At 40.4% G+C, this 16,445-nt stretch overlaps 1 protein-coding gene across 1 annotated transcript in view; it reads right to left on the bottom strand.

The window, feature by feature from the left end:
• The window catches only part of PPME1 (protein phosphatase methylesterase 1), a 32,365-nt gene that overhangs the window by 15,400 nt on the left and 520 nt on the right, over window positions 1-16,445 (bottom strand). Inside the window, exons 2-3 of the mRNA XM_010576657.1 lie at window positions 3,339-3,432; window positions 1,216-1,308 (exon numbers count right to left, since the gene is read on the bottom strand). Coding sequence (XP_010574959.1) covers window positions 1,216-1,308; window positions 3,339-3,432 — 187 coding nt within the window. The remainder of the gene's footprint in view (window positions 1-1,215; window positions 1,309-3,338; window positions 3,433-16,445) is intronic.

Raw genomic sequence — 16,445 nt, 5'->3', positions numbered from 1 at the left:
TTAAAAGCAGTGACCTTCATTACATCTGTTTAAGGCACTTGTATACCATAAAAAAAACCCAACCCTAAACTAGCAGAGGAAAAGACATCCATCCATCTTGGCAACTAGTGAGCTACAAGCAAGTAACTACAGGATTTAGTAAGACTTAAGACTTAAAGTTCAACAGTTTCAGAAGACCTGTATCTGCACCAGTCTCTGGGTCAGCTAGTTACAAATGAACTGTTAGGTGTAAAACTACTACTCAATACCAAAATTACAGCCCAGGCGGCAATGAATTTTTCTAATGTGTCTCATATTATAAGATGGTTTATGATTACACCATCAGGATTACTCAACAGTAGTCATGTTGGGAATTCAAGAGCAGCTGGTAGTGACTCTTGTAAAACATTGGTTCTTGTTACTCATTTGAATCTCTGCTTAAAGGCTAAGTGATCTACAGACCACCAAACTGCTAAAAGGTAACAAATATGACACAGCCAAAGGCACAGGCAAGACACAGAGACTTCGTCTGTCCAGTCGCACTTCCATCAAAGTGATCCTATAGCATCCTTCTATTAAGTAGAGAGCACAAAGAGTTCCTGGATTAAAAACGTCCCAAATAAAAAAATCACACACTGCAAGTGATTTTACTTTTCTTGAAATCCTTTAAAAGTTTTCTTCCTTAACTCCCCTTATTTTTTAAAGGGAATGGGTGGGAGGGAGGAATTTTGGGCTGGTCAGTCCCCACACTCACTCCTATTGCCATCACCTCAGTTCGTGTTTCAGAGAGTTGCCTGAGCAGCAAATGAGATTTCTCGACAAGTCAAACAAGACTGCAACCATGCAAAGATAATATTGTTATGATGAGATAAAGCTGTTGAACTTTCACTGGTAGTCATGAAAAAGCAGCCTTCTGAAAAAAAATGGGTATGCTATGATGGGAAACGTCTTGGCTCTTCATTAAAACAGACAAGCTATTTGGCAGATGTAGTTTTGGTTACTGATGATAATTAAAACCTAGATGATAAACCTTTGCATGTGCTTTGCCTACTTAATAAATACACTGACAGTGAAATATTTAGAAGACTTGAGTCAGGTACACTCCAGGAGATTATAAGACAAGTTTTCTGAACTGATTTTTCTGTGCTTAACATAGCTGAAAGGTTAGTTGCCTTCCATGCTCAGAGGACTATATTTGCATGCATATATACTTCTATAAAGCAGCAGCTTACTTACAGTAAATACAGCCCAGGAAAGAGCAGAATGGCCTCCACCGTGTAACAGCAGTAAGACAGGCCCCTCCAATCCGCTTTTGTAAATTCGAAAAGTGTATGAACAGTTAAGGACACTTCATAAACTTATTTGAAGTTACTTAGCTGAATGTATTTTGGAGTCTGCAATGCCCAATACTGTTTTGTTTCTACCCTTGTGTACCCAAGGCCTCATTTCTCCCTCTGATCAACAGGCATGTGCAAGCATAACCTGGACAAAACTTAACCCACTTTATTTAAGCTTCAAGAGTTGTTTTCCTGCTGCCCAGGTCTCCTCCTCCCAGCACCCTTTTCCCCTAGTGCAAAACAGTGAATTGAACAACTAAGAGAAAAACCAAACCATGATGAGCATACACTTCGGAGCGTGTAATTTTGATCTAGTGTATTTTCTTACTACTTCAAAGGAAAAAAGTCAGACAAACCAGTAAACAAGATTTTTAAGGCAATGTAATTACTCTCTGGAACACTCACAGTAAAGATGCTTCACTAGGGTAGCTAAGGTCACCTTACAGTATATATTTAGATAAAGAAAAATCAGTTTAACTATCACTAAAACTGACGTCAGTTAGGGAAAGGCACAGAACTGGGAGTTGTGAGATATGTGTTCAATGCCTGAAACTGTGACCAACAGATCAGACAAGTCACTTCACCTCCTTCCACTGTTCTCCCTCTGGTCTTGGGTGGACTAAAGCACTCTTCTGAATCTAACTGTGCTAGCTGCAGTTACTGATGAGGCTGTTCATCGTTTTTCTGCTGAATACTGCAGTGCCCTTTGGATTTGCTGGTTGCAAACAGTTCACGCAGGTGCTGCCTGCACTATTTCAGTCACAGTGAGCTGTGTCAGCTTAAAACAGTTTTCATCAGCTGGGGTTTGTTCACACAAGGAGATCTGATGGAGCAGTAACAGGTAACTGGGGCAGAACAGTGGGCACCAACTCCATTCATTAATTCAGCTGCTTCTACAGTACACATCTGTCCAAAACCTTTCATATGGGAGCTCAAGCTTCTGCCAAACATCACAGGTAGCAAAATAAATCCCAAACGACTAAGATTTGCTTAAATTTGGGATGCTTATGTACACCACCTATTCAGATAGGTCCCTTATACTTTTTATTTTATTACTCATGAAGCCTCGGGGATGTGCACGGCCCTTACATCAAAGGCAGACAAGGTGTAAATCATGAAGAATTCATAGGATCAGTTGAACAAATGCAGTTAATAAACACAAAAGAATGAGAAGCTGAGCAAAACAACGAGGAGAGAGAATTTTCTCATTTCAAAGCATCACATGCTACCGGCATTAGAGAAGTAATCCATAAATTGGTATTTGGAGAGAAATAGCTTGAAAGTTTGGGTTTCCTAATGGCCAAGCTAGAATATGCATGCTTAAAAACTATGCAACTATTTAAACTACAAGGTTGTGTTATTTAAACACAGATTAAAATGTTTTCATTTTGTAATTAGGTCAAAAGACCTGGAAACACCTCTCAAACCTGCTTTTGTCAGAGATGTAGGCAGAGGTAGGACTGATGGGAAGTCTTGTCCCAGTACCTTCACACACTGTACTTGTTGGAGTGCTCCCAGTTAGCAAACGGCCTGGATACAACAGCAGTTTGAGCACGTCAAAGAGGATGACTGCCATCAGCTGAATTAAACAGTACCTGGAAGACTGGCTTTACCTGTTTTATTGCTGATACTGATCCTGAACATACAGTTCACTGATTGCCTGTTAACTACCTGTGTTAATAAAAATCAACAACAGCTTTGATCCTGATACTCATTAGTTCCCATAGTTTAAACTGTATTTCCCTGCAAAATATGTTATTAAACTGTTGAAAACACTTTTTAAAATTAATGATTACAAAAGAAGCAATACCAGAAATGGACCTTGCTAGTACATCTTAACTGTCAGCTTAGAAGGTATTGCTCTAGTTACTGATACTGATCCCTACAAAAGAAAAAAAATGGAAGATGAAAAGAAATACATGAAAAAAATTGAGAAGCCCAATAAACTCAATGACAAACTTAAACATGATAATGCCCCAGTCACTGAGAATAAGAAAAGTTCAATTGGGGAAAAAAGGATATATCCTTGCCAGTTTCATTTTCTACCACAACGTCCTCCATACATTCAAAGTACTGGCTCCAAAGCACTGGCGAAAAATCACGCTTTCTTCCAGGGCTGCAAGACACACACACAGAAAAAAAAAAAAAAAAATCAGTAAGACGGATTTTTAAAATCTTTCATTTAAATTGGCATACAGGCATCATTATGCACACTGAAGAGAACACACTGGTGTTATACAACAGTTTAGGACTGGAAGCAAATGATGCATCAGTGAAATTCCCATACAACTACAGTATTAGCAATTTTATGGTCAATAAGGAAATCCCCCCCTTTTTTCCCCTAATTGTTGCTCCTATTGAGGATATTACAAAGATGCACAGGAAAACTAGTGGAGACACAGAGAGAAGAGTATTTTCCTCGTAAAGCAACACCAAGGAAGACTGAACAATGGCCATTTAGACTACACAGACCTAAGACAAGGGAAAAGAAAAAGAACAGGGCACATAGTGATACTGTCCCAGTACAATCTCCCAATTTGCAATGACCCATAGAGCAGATGCTTCAAAAGTCAGAGTCAAAAGTCACTAAATACCTTTGTATTTAATGGTCTCGCTCTAGCCTTAAAGCAAGCCTGATGCTGACATGACTGGGAGCACTCCAGTGCCTGGAACACAGGAAGCCATCCTAACTTTATGACTCAGCCCATGAATCATAATTAAAAAAAGAATATGTCCCTCTCTGAAATCACCTTGACACCACAGTATTGAAAAGCAGAATGCCAGCTATTTACTGAAGGTTACTACCAATTTACCGTGTACTACCTGTCATGAGATTACAACTTTCCTAGAAATCTCCTCTAGTTTTTGGAAGAAATATAATTCAAACAGAAAGTCAACCTGCCCTGATGGCTAAGCAGCTGGTAGAAAAACTATGGAGAGAATTGAACAGTGTTGTATACAGAAAAAACTTAGAAACACTGTTGGGAGCAGAATAAATAAAATCCACCAGGTTTAAGTTAACAGCAGCAAGTTTAATTTCAGCTCAAGTTTCCTGATATTTATTGCAACAGTTAAAACTTTAACATATCTGTAAAACAGATCTAGTATTTAAATACTGTATGTACAGCAACATCAGGGCTGTGAAGGAAAAGAACAAGACCAAATTAATTCGGTATATGCTTCCATATCTATCCTGCCTCAGTTAAGTACAAGGGCCATGAGAACAGCATCACAATAAAGACCAACAAACACTCCTCAAGCTGCCTTCTTCCCTGTTCTTAGAGCTACACAGGCACCTGTCTGTGATTCTGAAAATATCCAATAATAAAAACATTTCATTAGGAAGGATGCTATCAAGTCCAGCAATGCAAGTAAAAGGTACTGGTCCAAAAGGGTAAAGTAAAAAATAAAATTAAAAAAAAAAAAGCAAAAGAAAAAAGTAGGACCTTTAGAAACTTGCATTTTAAATTAAGGATCATAATGACAAGACTGTGTAACACAGATGCTGGCAGAATATTTCCACGCGAGAATGGGCTTTCAGGCTCCCATATGCTCCAGGCTTTGCACCTATTCCCAGGTTGCTGTAATTGCTTTAGAAGTCATAATCTACCCATACAGAAACACTGCTTTACCGTCATTTAAAAAAAAAAAAAAAAAATCCAACAACCCAGAAAGGTAAAATCTGGCCAACCACATTCCAATCACTGGAGACTTCTGGATGCCCAATTCTATCCAGCACAAACCTAGGGAGCTAGTGCCCAGAAGCAAGATTTCTTTTTCTATCACATCGTTTGCCAAATACTGATGAACGAGCACTGCACAGGCAAAAAAATCATAATGGTGGACACCAGGGGAAGAGAAGGTGCTTTGGAGATGGACCGAAACTATTGTGTTAAAAGAGGACTTGGTGTGATGAAAGATTTGGACATCAGCGCTACCTGTGGACTGCTTCGTGTCTAGTAACTACTTCTACCTGGAGAGGTTTCCTCCTTTTGTATAAGCTGGCATCTTCCTGCCAGTGCTCTGCATACCCAGGAAATAATACCTGAACAGAGGCAGTAAAAAAAAAAAAAAAAACCCAAACCAAAAAACCAACAACCTAGTTTTCCCAGTAACACATTTCCAAAATGTGAATCACAGTCATTATTCCCCATAAGCAGTGAGACTCATCTCCTCTTTATAGTAAGGCTAATTTCTGCTGCAGTTTGTTAACAGGTATATCACAAAGCACTGCAACAAATTACATCTTAAATTAGCTGCTCCTGTAGTACTAATGTCAGGTTGTATCCAGCACCTTAGGGAATTAAATTCCTCTAAATTATTGGGTGAACGGAGAAGACCTGTTCTGCGGACATCATCTAAACCAGGACTCTCAAAGGTGCCCAGTTGGCAAACCAATTTATTTTTTGCTTCCATCAAAAGGTGCAGCTGTGCCCTCTCCTTGTATCCCCATTACTAACAAAAGGCTCCGCAATCAGAATTTTCCTGATGACTCAGTTGATGCAAAATCTGTTTCTCAGGCTGATATTCACTCAGTAAGGCTAAAAGAGTAGTGCTTAATTTCGGCAGTGACATAATTAGACTAGATTCGAGCCCAGTATACAGGATGAGTAACAGTGCACCATTTTAACAGGCTTTTTGCACTTCAACTCTTCTGGGGGAGGCAATCAGCACAGAATATTAAAATCAAGCATGGGCGTAGGGGGTGAAAGAGCTTCACAGAAGAAAAATCTCCTCCGTTGAAGGGAGTTTCTCCTGAATTCTTGGCTTCCTAAAGAAATAGAAAGGAACAGACAAAGCAGCTTTTCAATTTTGTAGAAACAAAACTCCTATTTCCCCTGATATTTCTAGAAAATGAAACATAAAACAACCACCCCCGAACGGTCCAAATTCTCTTCTGTGGGTTTCCAGACTTCAGTATTGCTCTTGTCAAGTTTCAATTAAATAAAATGTCACACACCTACGTAAATCCAGAAAATATTAATCTCTTTTACTGCCTCAGCTTAATCTTTCTCTGATTAAAGAAAAAATACCACATTCAAACCTTAGCCTTTCAAAGAATGCTGTAGATCAGGAAGAACAAAGTGAAGTAATATCAAGATGATGAGTTGTCATAATATTGGGAAGAACCAAGCACACCTGCATAAGTGTCCAAGTATCCAAGAAGGGAGACAACATTTGCTGTGACACTGATAAAACATCCTGCTAGAAAAAAAATAAACACAAATACTCCCAGTGCAGATCAAGATGAAAAGAACAACTAATGCTGAATTTCCTAAGCAAGATTTTGGTACGAAACACAGCAAACTCTTATTATTAATCAGAGCTTCAAGCTACCTGTCTTACAATTGGTTTATCTTCTAGGACCACAAGAATCGGTATGATGAGAGACAGCAAAGGTCCATCCAGCTCTGCAATGTGTCACTGAGAGATGCCAGTACAGCAAATACTCTGGAAAGGGTTAAGTAAGGAAGAGCGTATGACCTGCCTCCAAATTTTCACTATTAGCAGGATGGGGATCTCCAGAGGCTGCATCCTCAGCACTGTGTTGCATTAAGGGAGGGCAGTTTCCATTACCTCGTCACATAAAATACGAATTGCTTCCAGCCAGAGCTACTTCCACAACATCTGTGACAACAGTGCCACAATTTAATTAGGCTTTGAGCAAAAAGGATTACTTCTGTTTGCTTTTAAGCCCACACTATAATGTTTGCCTGCTCTTCTCTACAGTATTAATGATTGTATACACTCCTATCATATTTCCCTTGCCTGGCCATGTATTTTTCAAGCCGAGAATCCTACTTTATTGATTGTCTCCTTGCCTGGAAGCCATCCCAGCCCTGATCATGCTCTCTCTCCATGCCATTTCTGGTTCTTTCTGGAGATGGAGAGAACTGCCCACAGCTTGGACGATTTCCCTTCACCGGTCTTTGAATAGGTAGGATGTGCAGTTAGTGACAACAAATTTGATCACCCTTTTAAAATGCAGCATTTCAGCACAGTCAGACTTTTCCACAGCATGTTACAGCCGGTTTTAGGTTTGATTGTCCTGAGTAATTCCAGGTGATTAGCAACTATCGTCATCTGCCTGGCTACACCCCTTCCAACACAACCCATAAATCCAGTAAACAGCAGGAACTCCCTGGTAACCTCCCCTGTATTGTGAGACCAGAAAGTTTGTAAGTGGACTCTCTTACCCATAAGGGAGGCAGAACATGGGGAAATCCTGGAGCAAGTTGCTGATTAATTGTATCATGCCAGACAAAGAGTTTTGGTTGTGTGACAAATTAATCACTTTTGTGAAAGCAGGGTTACAGTATGGACAGCCACTACTGCACAAGGCAAGGGAACGCAGTAGCCTGTTGACTAGTGCAAGGACATTAAACCCGTACTGTGTATGAAATGTATGAAATCACATGAATCATCACGTAGCACAAGTTTGGAGTATTTAGCATCAAAATAAATCATAACAAAAATAAATGAACTTCTCACAGTTGCACACCAATGCTACAAGCCCAAGTTGCAACACCATGAAATAGCTTGAGCTGTCACTGATGACATCGGACTCGGGATCTGTCACAAACACCAAACCCCATGTCATAGTTTCTACCAGAATATTTTTAAGCATTCAAGACTGCCAGAGGGAATATTAAGCACAGCACCAACCAAAATTGGCTACCAATAGCCAAGCCACATAGAAAATGTTCGTTAATCCTGCACAGGCAAGAGCAGGTGAAGAGGGACTTGGCATTGTTCTTTTTCTGACAGATGAAGAACATATCTCAAAACCAACAAGGTGAAGTTATGTTCCAAGGCACAAGGCAAGAAATGGCATTAACAGCACGGGGCACATACTCCTGTGATGCATGGTCTCCGGAAAGCCGGTGGTTCATCAGCTGACTGCATACACCAAAGTGAGAGCACGGTGACCCCGGTCGTGGCGTTGATTCTCAGGCATCTAAGGACAACCTCGACTTGGAGCACAGATTCTACCACTGCTGCATAAGGCGCTGGTGCCACCATGTCTGGAATACTTTACCTGCAGCTGGATCAATAACTTAAGGATATAACTGAGGAGGATTCAAAGAAGTGTAGAAATCATCAAGACCAGCTGATCTGTTTAAACACACCAGGACCGACATGGGGCAGGGTGGTGAAGGAGGAGTGAAGGGGTAAGCTAACTTCATCTCAATTGCTCAGACTGACAGGGATTTTTAGCTCGTTTTCTCAAGCAGATGTCTTCAAGAGATCAGATAATCTGGAGAACTTGGTATTAGTCTCAAGCCTCTTAGGCTGACCTGATGCAGCTCTTTCTCCTGGAACTGGCAGACAATCAGAAAAGGTGACCCTCCAGTTACGGAGAGCACTGATACACAGTCACTGTAACGTAGAATAAACCTGCGAGGCTAGTGAAGAAGACATCTCCTTCCTTCCCCATTCCTCCAGAGTTAACCACTCCCTGTGAACAGATCTAGCTGAAAACAAAAACGGTTTTCATAGAGTCACAGAACAGTTTGGGTTGGAAGGGACCTTTAAAGATCATCTAGTCCACTCCCCCTGCCATGGGTAGGGGCATCTTCCACTAGACCAGGTTGCTCAAAGCCCCATCCAGCCTGGCCTTGAACACTGCCAGGGATGGGGCATCCACAACTGCTCTGGTCTTTCCCAGATCTTTCAGCCAGATCTGTTCCCTACCTGGCTAACCGCAAGGCCACCCAAACACAGAACAATGGCTAAGACGAAGACAAGTAGCAGAACAGTAGGAGACAAACTGCTCCGTTCAGTGGCAGCAAAAACCCACACAGGGTTGGCCTGATCACATTGCCATAGTCTGAATTTGTGAAGCAACTATTGACTGAAATGGTTAAACTTTGCTCAGTTTCACAAAAGCCATCCATAATTCCTAAGCAAAAGCGAGATTAGATTGGTCAACTTTCCACTTTGCTTGGGGCAAAACAGAATGGGAAATAAAAACAAAAAACCCAACAAAGGCACAATCAAAAGACATGAGTATTTTTGTACCTCCTTCTAACACCATTTCTGATAGCAGAGCTCCAACACAAGGATTACTACTAAAATTTTCATGCAAGAGGCAGGCATATGTTAATACAAGACAGATCCATGCAGAGTAGCTCCTAGATTGCGAGAGGAACCCATGAAATCAGAGCCAAGCCCTTCCCTGGGAAGTTGCCACTCTACTTCTTGCCATACTGTTTGATTTAGTGGCATTAGCAAATGCTTCAAATTCAGCTTAACAAGAGTTAACACCTCCAGAGAAAATATTAGTAGTTCTGTGTCATATATGAAATGTCTGGGAACAATATATACCGTAACTCCTATGTTTGCTGGGGAATTGGAGCAGAAAGTGAAGAGGAGCTGGGAGTTAAAAACTATTGTCACCTCCAACACAAATACGTGCAAATTGCAATTTAAAGCAAAATACTTGCCTCCAAACGATGCTTGGGAAAACATACGTGACCTCTCATTTAATAGTGAGCCCTGAGAAGGGCAGAATAAACATGTAGTTTTCCACAAAACACGTGGCGACCGCAGGAAGCTGGGCAGTGGCTGATTTCAGAGAAAGATTTCTCTTAAGAAAAGAATTAGTATCTTCGATTTGTTATTTTTCCCAGAGCTCCTTTTTTTAGCGATACATCAACACACATTCAAAATTAGAAGCAAGCCCAATAAACAGCAGCTGCGATTTTTGCACCTTACTATGCTGAAGCAGTATTTTGCTGACCAAATATTTAAACTGACAGAACTAATTACTGCTTTTTAAAGTATCCGGCAGACCAAAACAGAAATGGATCCAACATAATAACTTTTCTAGAACGATCCTTAAACTCCAAGCCAGCCAGCCAGCATATTAAACTGGAATCACAAAACAAATTCTGGGCACCCTCTACAGCTAGTTTTATCCTATTGTGCAGTTTGTCCTCTTCATCATGTACTGAAAATGTGCAAATACTGCAAGCGATCCCAGAGCAACAGGAGCCCACGTGGCTCAACAAATCTCTCACCAATTTTTAAAGGGGTTTTCTTGCAGGTATTTTTCCTAAAAAAAAAAAAAAAAAAAAAAAAGTTGTACCAAGCAGGGAGAACCATTTTTAGAAATGCCTTTTTTTGTTGACCGAGAGTCCATATTTAAAACTATTAATGCAGTTAAAGAACATCATGTGCATCAATCAAGATACTTAATTCTTGCACCACATTTGAACCTGACCAAAGCAAATCAAATATAATCTATATGAAAGAACTGCCATAGTTGACAAGCTATATTTAAAAATTCTAATAATTGACAAGGGCAGTATTTTAAGTTCTGCGTTGAAGATACTGAATACATACAATGTTTCTTTATTAAAAAAGTTGCAGGGAAAAAAATGGATTAGAAAGGGAGAAATTAGTTGAAATTGTCATGATTGAATTACACAGATCTGATCCAATCAAGCCCTTCTAGACAATTAAAAGATCTCAGGAGATCATATGTAATTTTTATTCACATATTGGAAAAGAACAGCAAACTGTCTTTCATTTTCAAATCCCAACCGGATCCTTAACTCTGAATAAGCTAGTTCTGTAAGCAAAGTAGTGAAAAACTCAAGACAAAAATTAAGACAGCAAATGCAGCAGCTGCTACAGCTGTCAGGAGCTGCTGCTGTAGTGTTGGTCCTTTTGCTTCACTAGTGATTTTGCAAACTCCATTATTTGATTTCCCCAGAGAACTCTGACCATAAAGTTTGACTTTATTTCCATTTCAACCGACCAATTCAAACGAATCACTTTCAATATGCAGGCAATTTCAAACACAATCTTAGACAGATTTGCTCCTGAAAATAAATGGACACTGAAAAATGAACTTCAGGTTCCTCTCACTGGTGTGATTTTCACGTACTGCTCAGGTCAAAGAGAAGTAACACCTTCCTTTAAGAACAGCCTTTTGGTAACATCATTCAGTTGGACAATTCTGTCGGAGAGCACTTAAATACAGGCAGGAAAGCGCTACGCCAGCAAAGGTGGGTGTTGCTGGAACGGTGCATGCACACGTGTGTGTCTGCAGGCAGGAGGGGGCTGTAATTTAGAGGAAGCAAGGTAGCAGAAATCAATGCAATGTACTGTGAAATACGATGAAATTCTAAGCATACATCTTGTGCTACCGCAAAAGCCAGTCAAAACTATGTTGCAGCAGCCATTTTAACTATTCAGTGGTTTTACTTAAATATTAATATCAGTATTCCACACAATCAAGGATTCAACATCCCTACTGTTTGGATTTTCATGTATGTCATTACTTTAATAAACAACTGGAAGCACGGAAGAGGCTGCAGCTGGCAGCAGAGCTAAGATTCACAGTGATGGAGCAGAGCACTTGGCCTCATGTGACAGTCCCATGGGCACAGCACAGCTATTTGCTTCGGCCACTTTGAATTCTTGAATGAGACTCTCCAGTAAAGAGACATAAGGAAGCAATCGTACTGGAAAATGGCAAAAAAGAATAAAATTTAAAAAAAAAAAAAAAGGAAAAAAAGAAAAAAGAGAGGTGAGTCTATTTTCACCTATTTCAAGGCAATAGTAGGTGCCATTTTATTACAAACTACTGAAACTTGTATCAAACTTTTAACAATGTATTACGAAAAAGATGGTTAAGACATATTTTGGTTTAGACGTCCTCAGTATAAATGGCAAAATCTCCTTTTCAAAACAAATAATCTCAGAGTAAGCTTGAAAACGATGTTTTGAGGAAAGCATCCTACCCTGTAACTTGCCTTTCTGGACTGAAGCTTGAGAAATTTCAGTGCTGCAGTAAATTATTTTTCTATTTTCCTGAAGCAATCTCACTTGCTTCACCCTCTGCTTATGATCTGCTTTCAACCACACCATACAGTCACATTAACATGGCCTGCCTGGTTGATAAAAAAAGAAAGAATAAAAAAGAGACTACCCAGCAGCTAGTCAGAGGATTGGTGCGTACGAAGCAAAGCATTTAGCCATGGAAAAATCAGCTTGCCAGCACTGTTGGATATTAAGTTTAAACCCCTTTTAATGGCGCTGCTTCCAATTCAAGAAATTTAAAGTGCAGAAATAAAACAGGTTTATAAACACAAGATGCTTAACACAGCAAACAAATGTTTCTCTAAGTTTAATTATTTTTGTTCCCCATAAAAGTTTGAATTTTAAAGGACTATTTCAGTATAGCCCTGTACGTTTGCCAGCACCGGAAGTCACACACTCATTTTTCTCTATAAAATTAATTACATTCTCTTTTGGTAGCCTGACTATAGAATCCTGCACTTGGTTGTATTGAACTGCATCCTGCTAAGACTAAACTTAGTTAAGCCTAAATTAAGCCCAGGTAGAAATAATTCACACAAAAGCAGACAAGAATCAAGCAGACAAGATGCAAACCTGTAGCCCACAACGTGAGTAGAGGGGCAGAGTCATACCACCAAAAAACCCCTCAGTTCTGCTGAGATGTATAAATGAAGATATCATCTACAAATGTAGATGAAATAATCTTTCCAGCTCACAGATGTGTGAAAGCCTCTGTTGAAGTTCCACGTCCAGTTTTGGGCACTGCTGTCCAAAAATAAAAACACAGCTTAAGATGAGGAGAGATCAGAGATCTTGGGGGAAGAAGAAAAGGTTAAAGGAACAAAGTATTGAGTCTACAACTAATCAGGTTCAGAAGCAAGGGTCTAGATGATGCTGACATCCAGCCACCCTTATCTCCTGCCAGCTTCATCAGCAACCAGAGACAAGTAAATGATACAATCACAGAAACGTAGGTTGACAAGTTCGATCCCATGCAGTCCTGGCATTTGAACGCTTCAACTAAAAATCTGAGCCAAAGCTTCTGCTGCAGCAGCATCCATTACCCACACTCCATGTTCAGACAAATGTTGGAGCTCTCCTACGTACCACCCTACCCACTCAGGAAGGACAGTCAACACCTATTTAAAAAGCCACCTCACCACCCTGCCAGATCTCCCTTCCAGCCCTCCTTTGCAACAACAGCCATAAAAGTGTCTACAGCACGACAGCTTCACCTCACCATTACTTGTACCTTGCTGTCTATTCCACTTCTTCTTGTCTCCTTTTTACACATAAGTCACAAGTCTCTCCAGATGACACTGTTCTCATGTCAGACGTGCAGTGCCTCACACAACGGGAAGATCACCCGTAAAGGGATTTACTTGATGTCAGAGCAGTAAACGAAACATAAAACTGCACCATGCAACTACAATGTAATTATGAACTATTCCCTGCTGCTTCGAAGGGGAAAGAGAGGAGAATTCTTGATCCTTAACTGCAACATTGGATTTCATATCAGTGCTTCCAGAAAGTATGTGAAAGGGAAGAAAAGAGGTTTATAGCATTATAGAACAACAAAAAACAAACTTCCCTTCATAATCATTTCCCTAACAGAGAGGGTCCAAAAACCCTCCAAAGATCAGCAAGATAGAAAGCATTATATAAATTACTATATAGGACTGCTACTAATGAGCACTGCATGAGCAGAAATATTACTGACCTGCAAAAATACCCCAGAGGCATACATCATAAAATCCATTTAAAAATCCCTGGAAATGCTCAATTCTAAGTTGCTTGTTTACCTGAGATGAGTAAGCAAAGCAACAAATATCGTGGGGGTTTTGTCAGCACCTCATTAAGTTAGTAACTTAATGGCCTTTTGTCTTATTTTCTAATAAAAATCATCACGAGGATGGATTTTCAGAAACGACAACACTGACATGGAAAATACATCCTGCAGTACGGCATCATTTTGCAAGAACACGGCCAATTAAAGGCACATGAAAAACACATCAGCTCCTTTAGTTTACCAACTCTGAGGTCTTGCAGCAGAGTGCAGATCACCCTGTGCTGCAGGAAATTAATTTTTGACTTTTTATTTAACATGGAGGTACCTGTCTTCAGGAAATAGCTGACAGAAGTTGACACCAGCAGCAAGACAAACTGCAACCTGATTTTCATCCTGTTTAAGGCCACCTTAACACCAATGTTGGAAGTTTTTAGATTTATTACTAAAGTAGGAATACCTAGCTGAACAAGCAATGTGTCGTGATGTTTGTTTACAGTGCCATCGGTGTATACACTGTTGTATGGAAATAATTAGATGAGGTGCTGACAAAGTTTACAATGCATGAAACCAGTATGAAGTACATTCAAATTTACACAAAATAACCACAAGGGAGAAAACTCTTAAGTTAAACAGGATAAAACAAGAGGGAGAAATAAAAACTTCATTTCTTCACCTAAAACAGAAAAATTGTGTGTTTGGCAGACTTTGTACAGCATAAGGGTTTGCTTGGTTAACTCTGTTGTGAACAGAGCCAACATAATTAAATAATATATTTAACATTAAATCTAGCCTTATATGTACCACGTAACCTTCAGCACATTCCTGTGAAATACAAGACTCTCCACAACACAAACGGGTGAACCAGCGGTACAGTGACTTGCTCGTAACGCCACAGTTAACAGAGCCCATGAGTCCCAACTCTCAACGTCAGATAACCAAGAAATACAGGAGAGCACAGCAGTCCTGACAGAGAGCAACCCCCTCTGAAAGTCATTCCAAACTGCTTCTTTCTAATTTCTATGCCTATTTCCATACTAACAGTACAAATTAATCCTTGAATACAACTTTTTTGCTTAGCCTCAAAGCCATGCCACTAAACACTTACATGAAGCTTAGCTTTAAAATAATTCATATTAAAAGAAATAAGTATTTGATGAAGATTTGTTAGTATTAGTTCATGTAATAACTACTTCAATTGTATTATATCTGTTCAAATATAATAGAAATAATAAGATGTAAAATAAATGTTTTAAAAGTATGCTTTAAAGGAGAGGAGAAATAGTCCTCTCCCATCCATAAATACCTAAACAGTTTATTTCAGTCACAGCAGAGTAGCTGTCTTTTTCATTATTTCTTTTAGTTATCCGATTTCATGCATCAAGGCAAAGGAGATTTCCTGTAGGGATTGTAGGATATTTTTATCCTCCAAATAGAGCACTTCATATCGTGCAGAAATCGTGCAGCGCACACCTGGACCTCGCAGAGGCTCGCTCTTGCACAGAGGCTGGCGTTCCTCCAGAGGATCAACCCCTGGTCTTTGTCACAATCCAGACCTCAGATTTCGTACTTCAACAATCAGCTACATATGAAAAGTCATACAGCCCTGAAAACGCCTTTTCTCCAGATTTAATAAAATTTTCATGTTTCTGCCATTCTGCTTAAATCTACACTTTTGAACAGAACATTTTGGCAGCCCTGTGCAGCGTCCTGAGACCGCACCTCTCCTGAGCTCAAGTCCCCATGATTATTGCCAGCTTCCTTTGCTTAACTCTGCAACGATAACTTCCCTACAATCTAGCCATAACCCTGCTGCAAGATCATCTTCTCTCCTTTAACCATAATTAGGTACCTGCTTGCAAGACAGGCTTCTCCCTCACACCTCTGGAGGGGAAATGACTAAATTCCCTTCAAAGCCATCCCATTTGCAACCCATTTGCTCCCTCTGACTCATCGCTAGAGAATAAAGCTTTTGCCGAGGTTGTTCTTGTCCAGTCAGTCCTTTTTAGTTGCCAGCCACACAGCTAGACACTGGTCAGTCTTCTCTCACAGCTTCCAAAACATGTTCTCACTCCCGCTTCAGAGATTTGACACCTGTACCCCAGATTTTCCATCATCTGAAGCAGGGACTTAAGTCACTTGGCAGAGCTCACCTACTGTACAGCTTCACGTAAGCGTCTGCTGCTGAGAAAAAACATTTAAATATACCTCTCGCCCCGAACCATGCTTTCACCGACTTTGAGGTACAACTCGGACAAATTACAACACGTTTGACCCTCCCTTCAAACACAGATGACAAAAGGACTCAGAGAAAAGGGCTGCTGAAGAGCAATCCCAGCACCAGCCACCTTCCCCCAGCACTGAGGATACTCTCGGTGCGGTAACACCTTTGCCTGTCTCCTTGCCAGGGAGAGGCGGCTGGAGAAGCCCCGGCCAGATGCTGTTCTCCTGGGGCACTAGTGAGCAATCCCCCCCCACCCCGGGGGCTTGATGGCCTCTCGCATCATATCACCGTCCATGGAGACCCACCA

The sequence above is a fragment of the Haliaeetus leucocephalus genome, unplaced genomic scaffold (assembly GCF_000737465.1).
Source record: "Haliaeetus leucocephalus isolate CR32 unplaced genomic scaffold, Haliaeetus_leucocephalus-4.0 Scaffold536, whole genome shotgun sequence".
Lineage (NCBI taxonomy): Eukaryota > Metazoa > Chordata > Aves > Accipitriformes > Accipitridae > Haliaeetus > Haliaeetus leucocephalus.
This window is presented reverse-complemented; position numbering and strand designations above follow the sequence as displayed.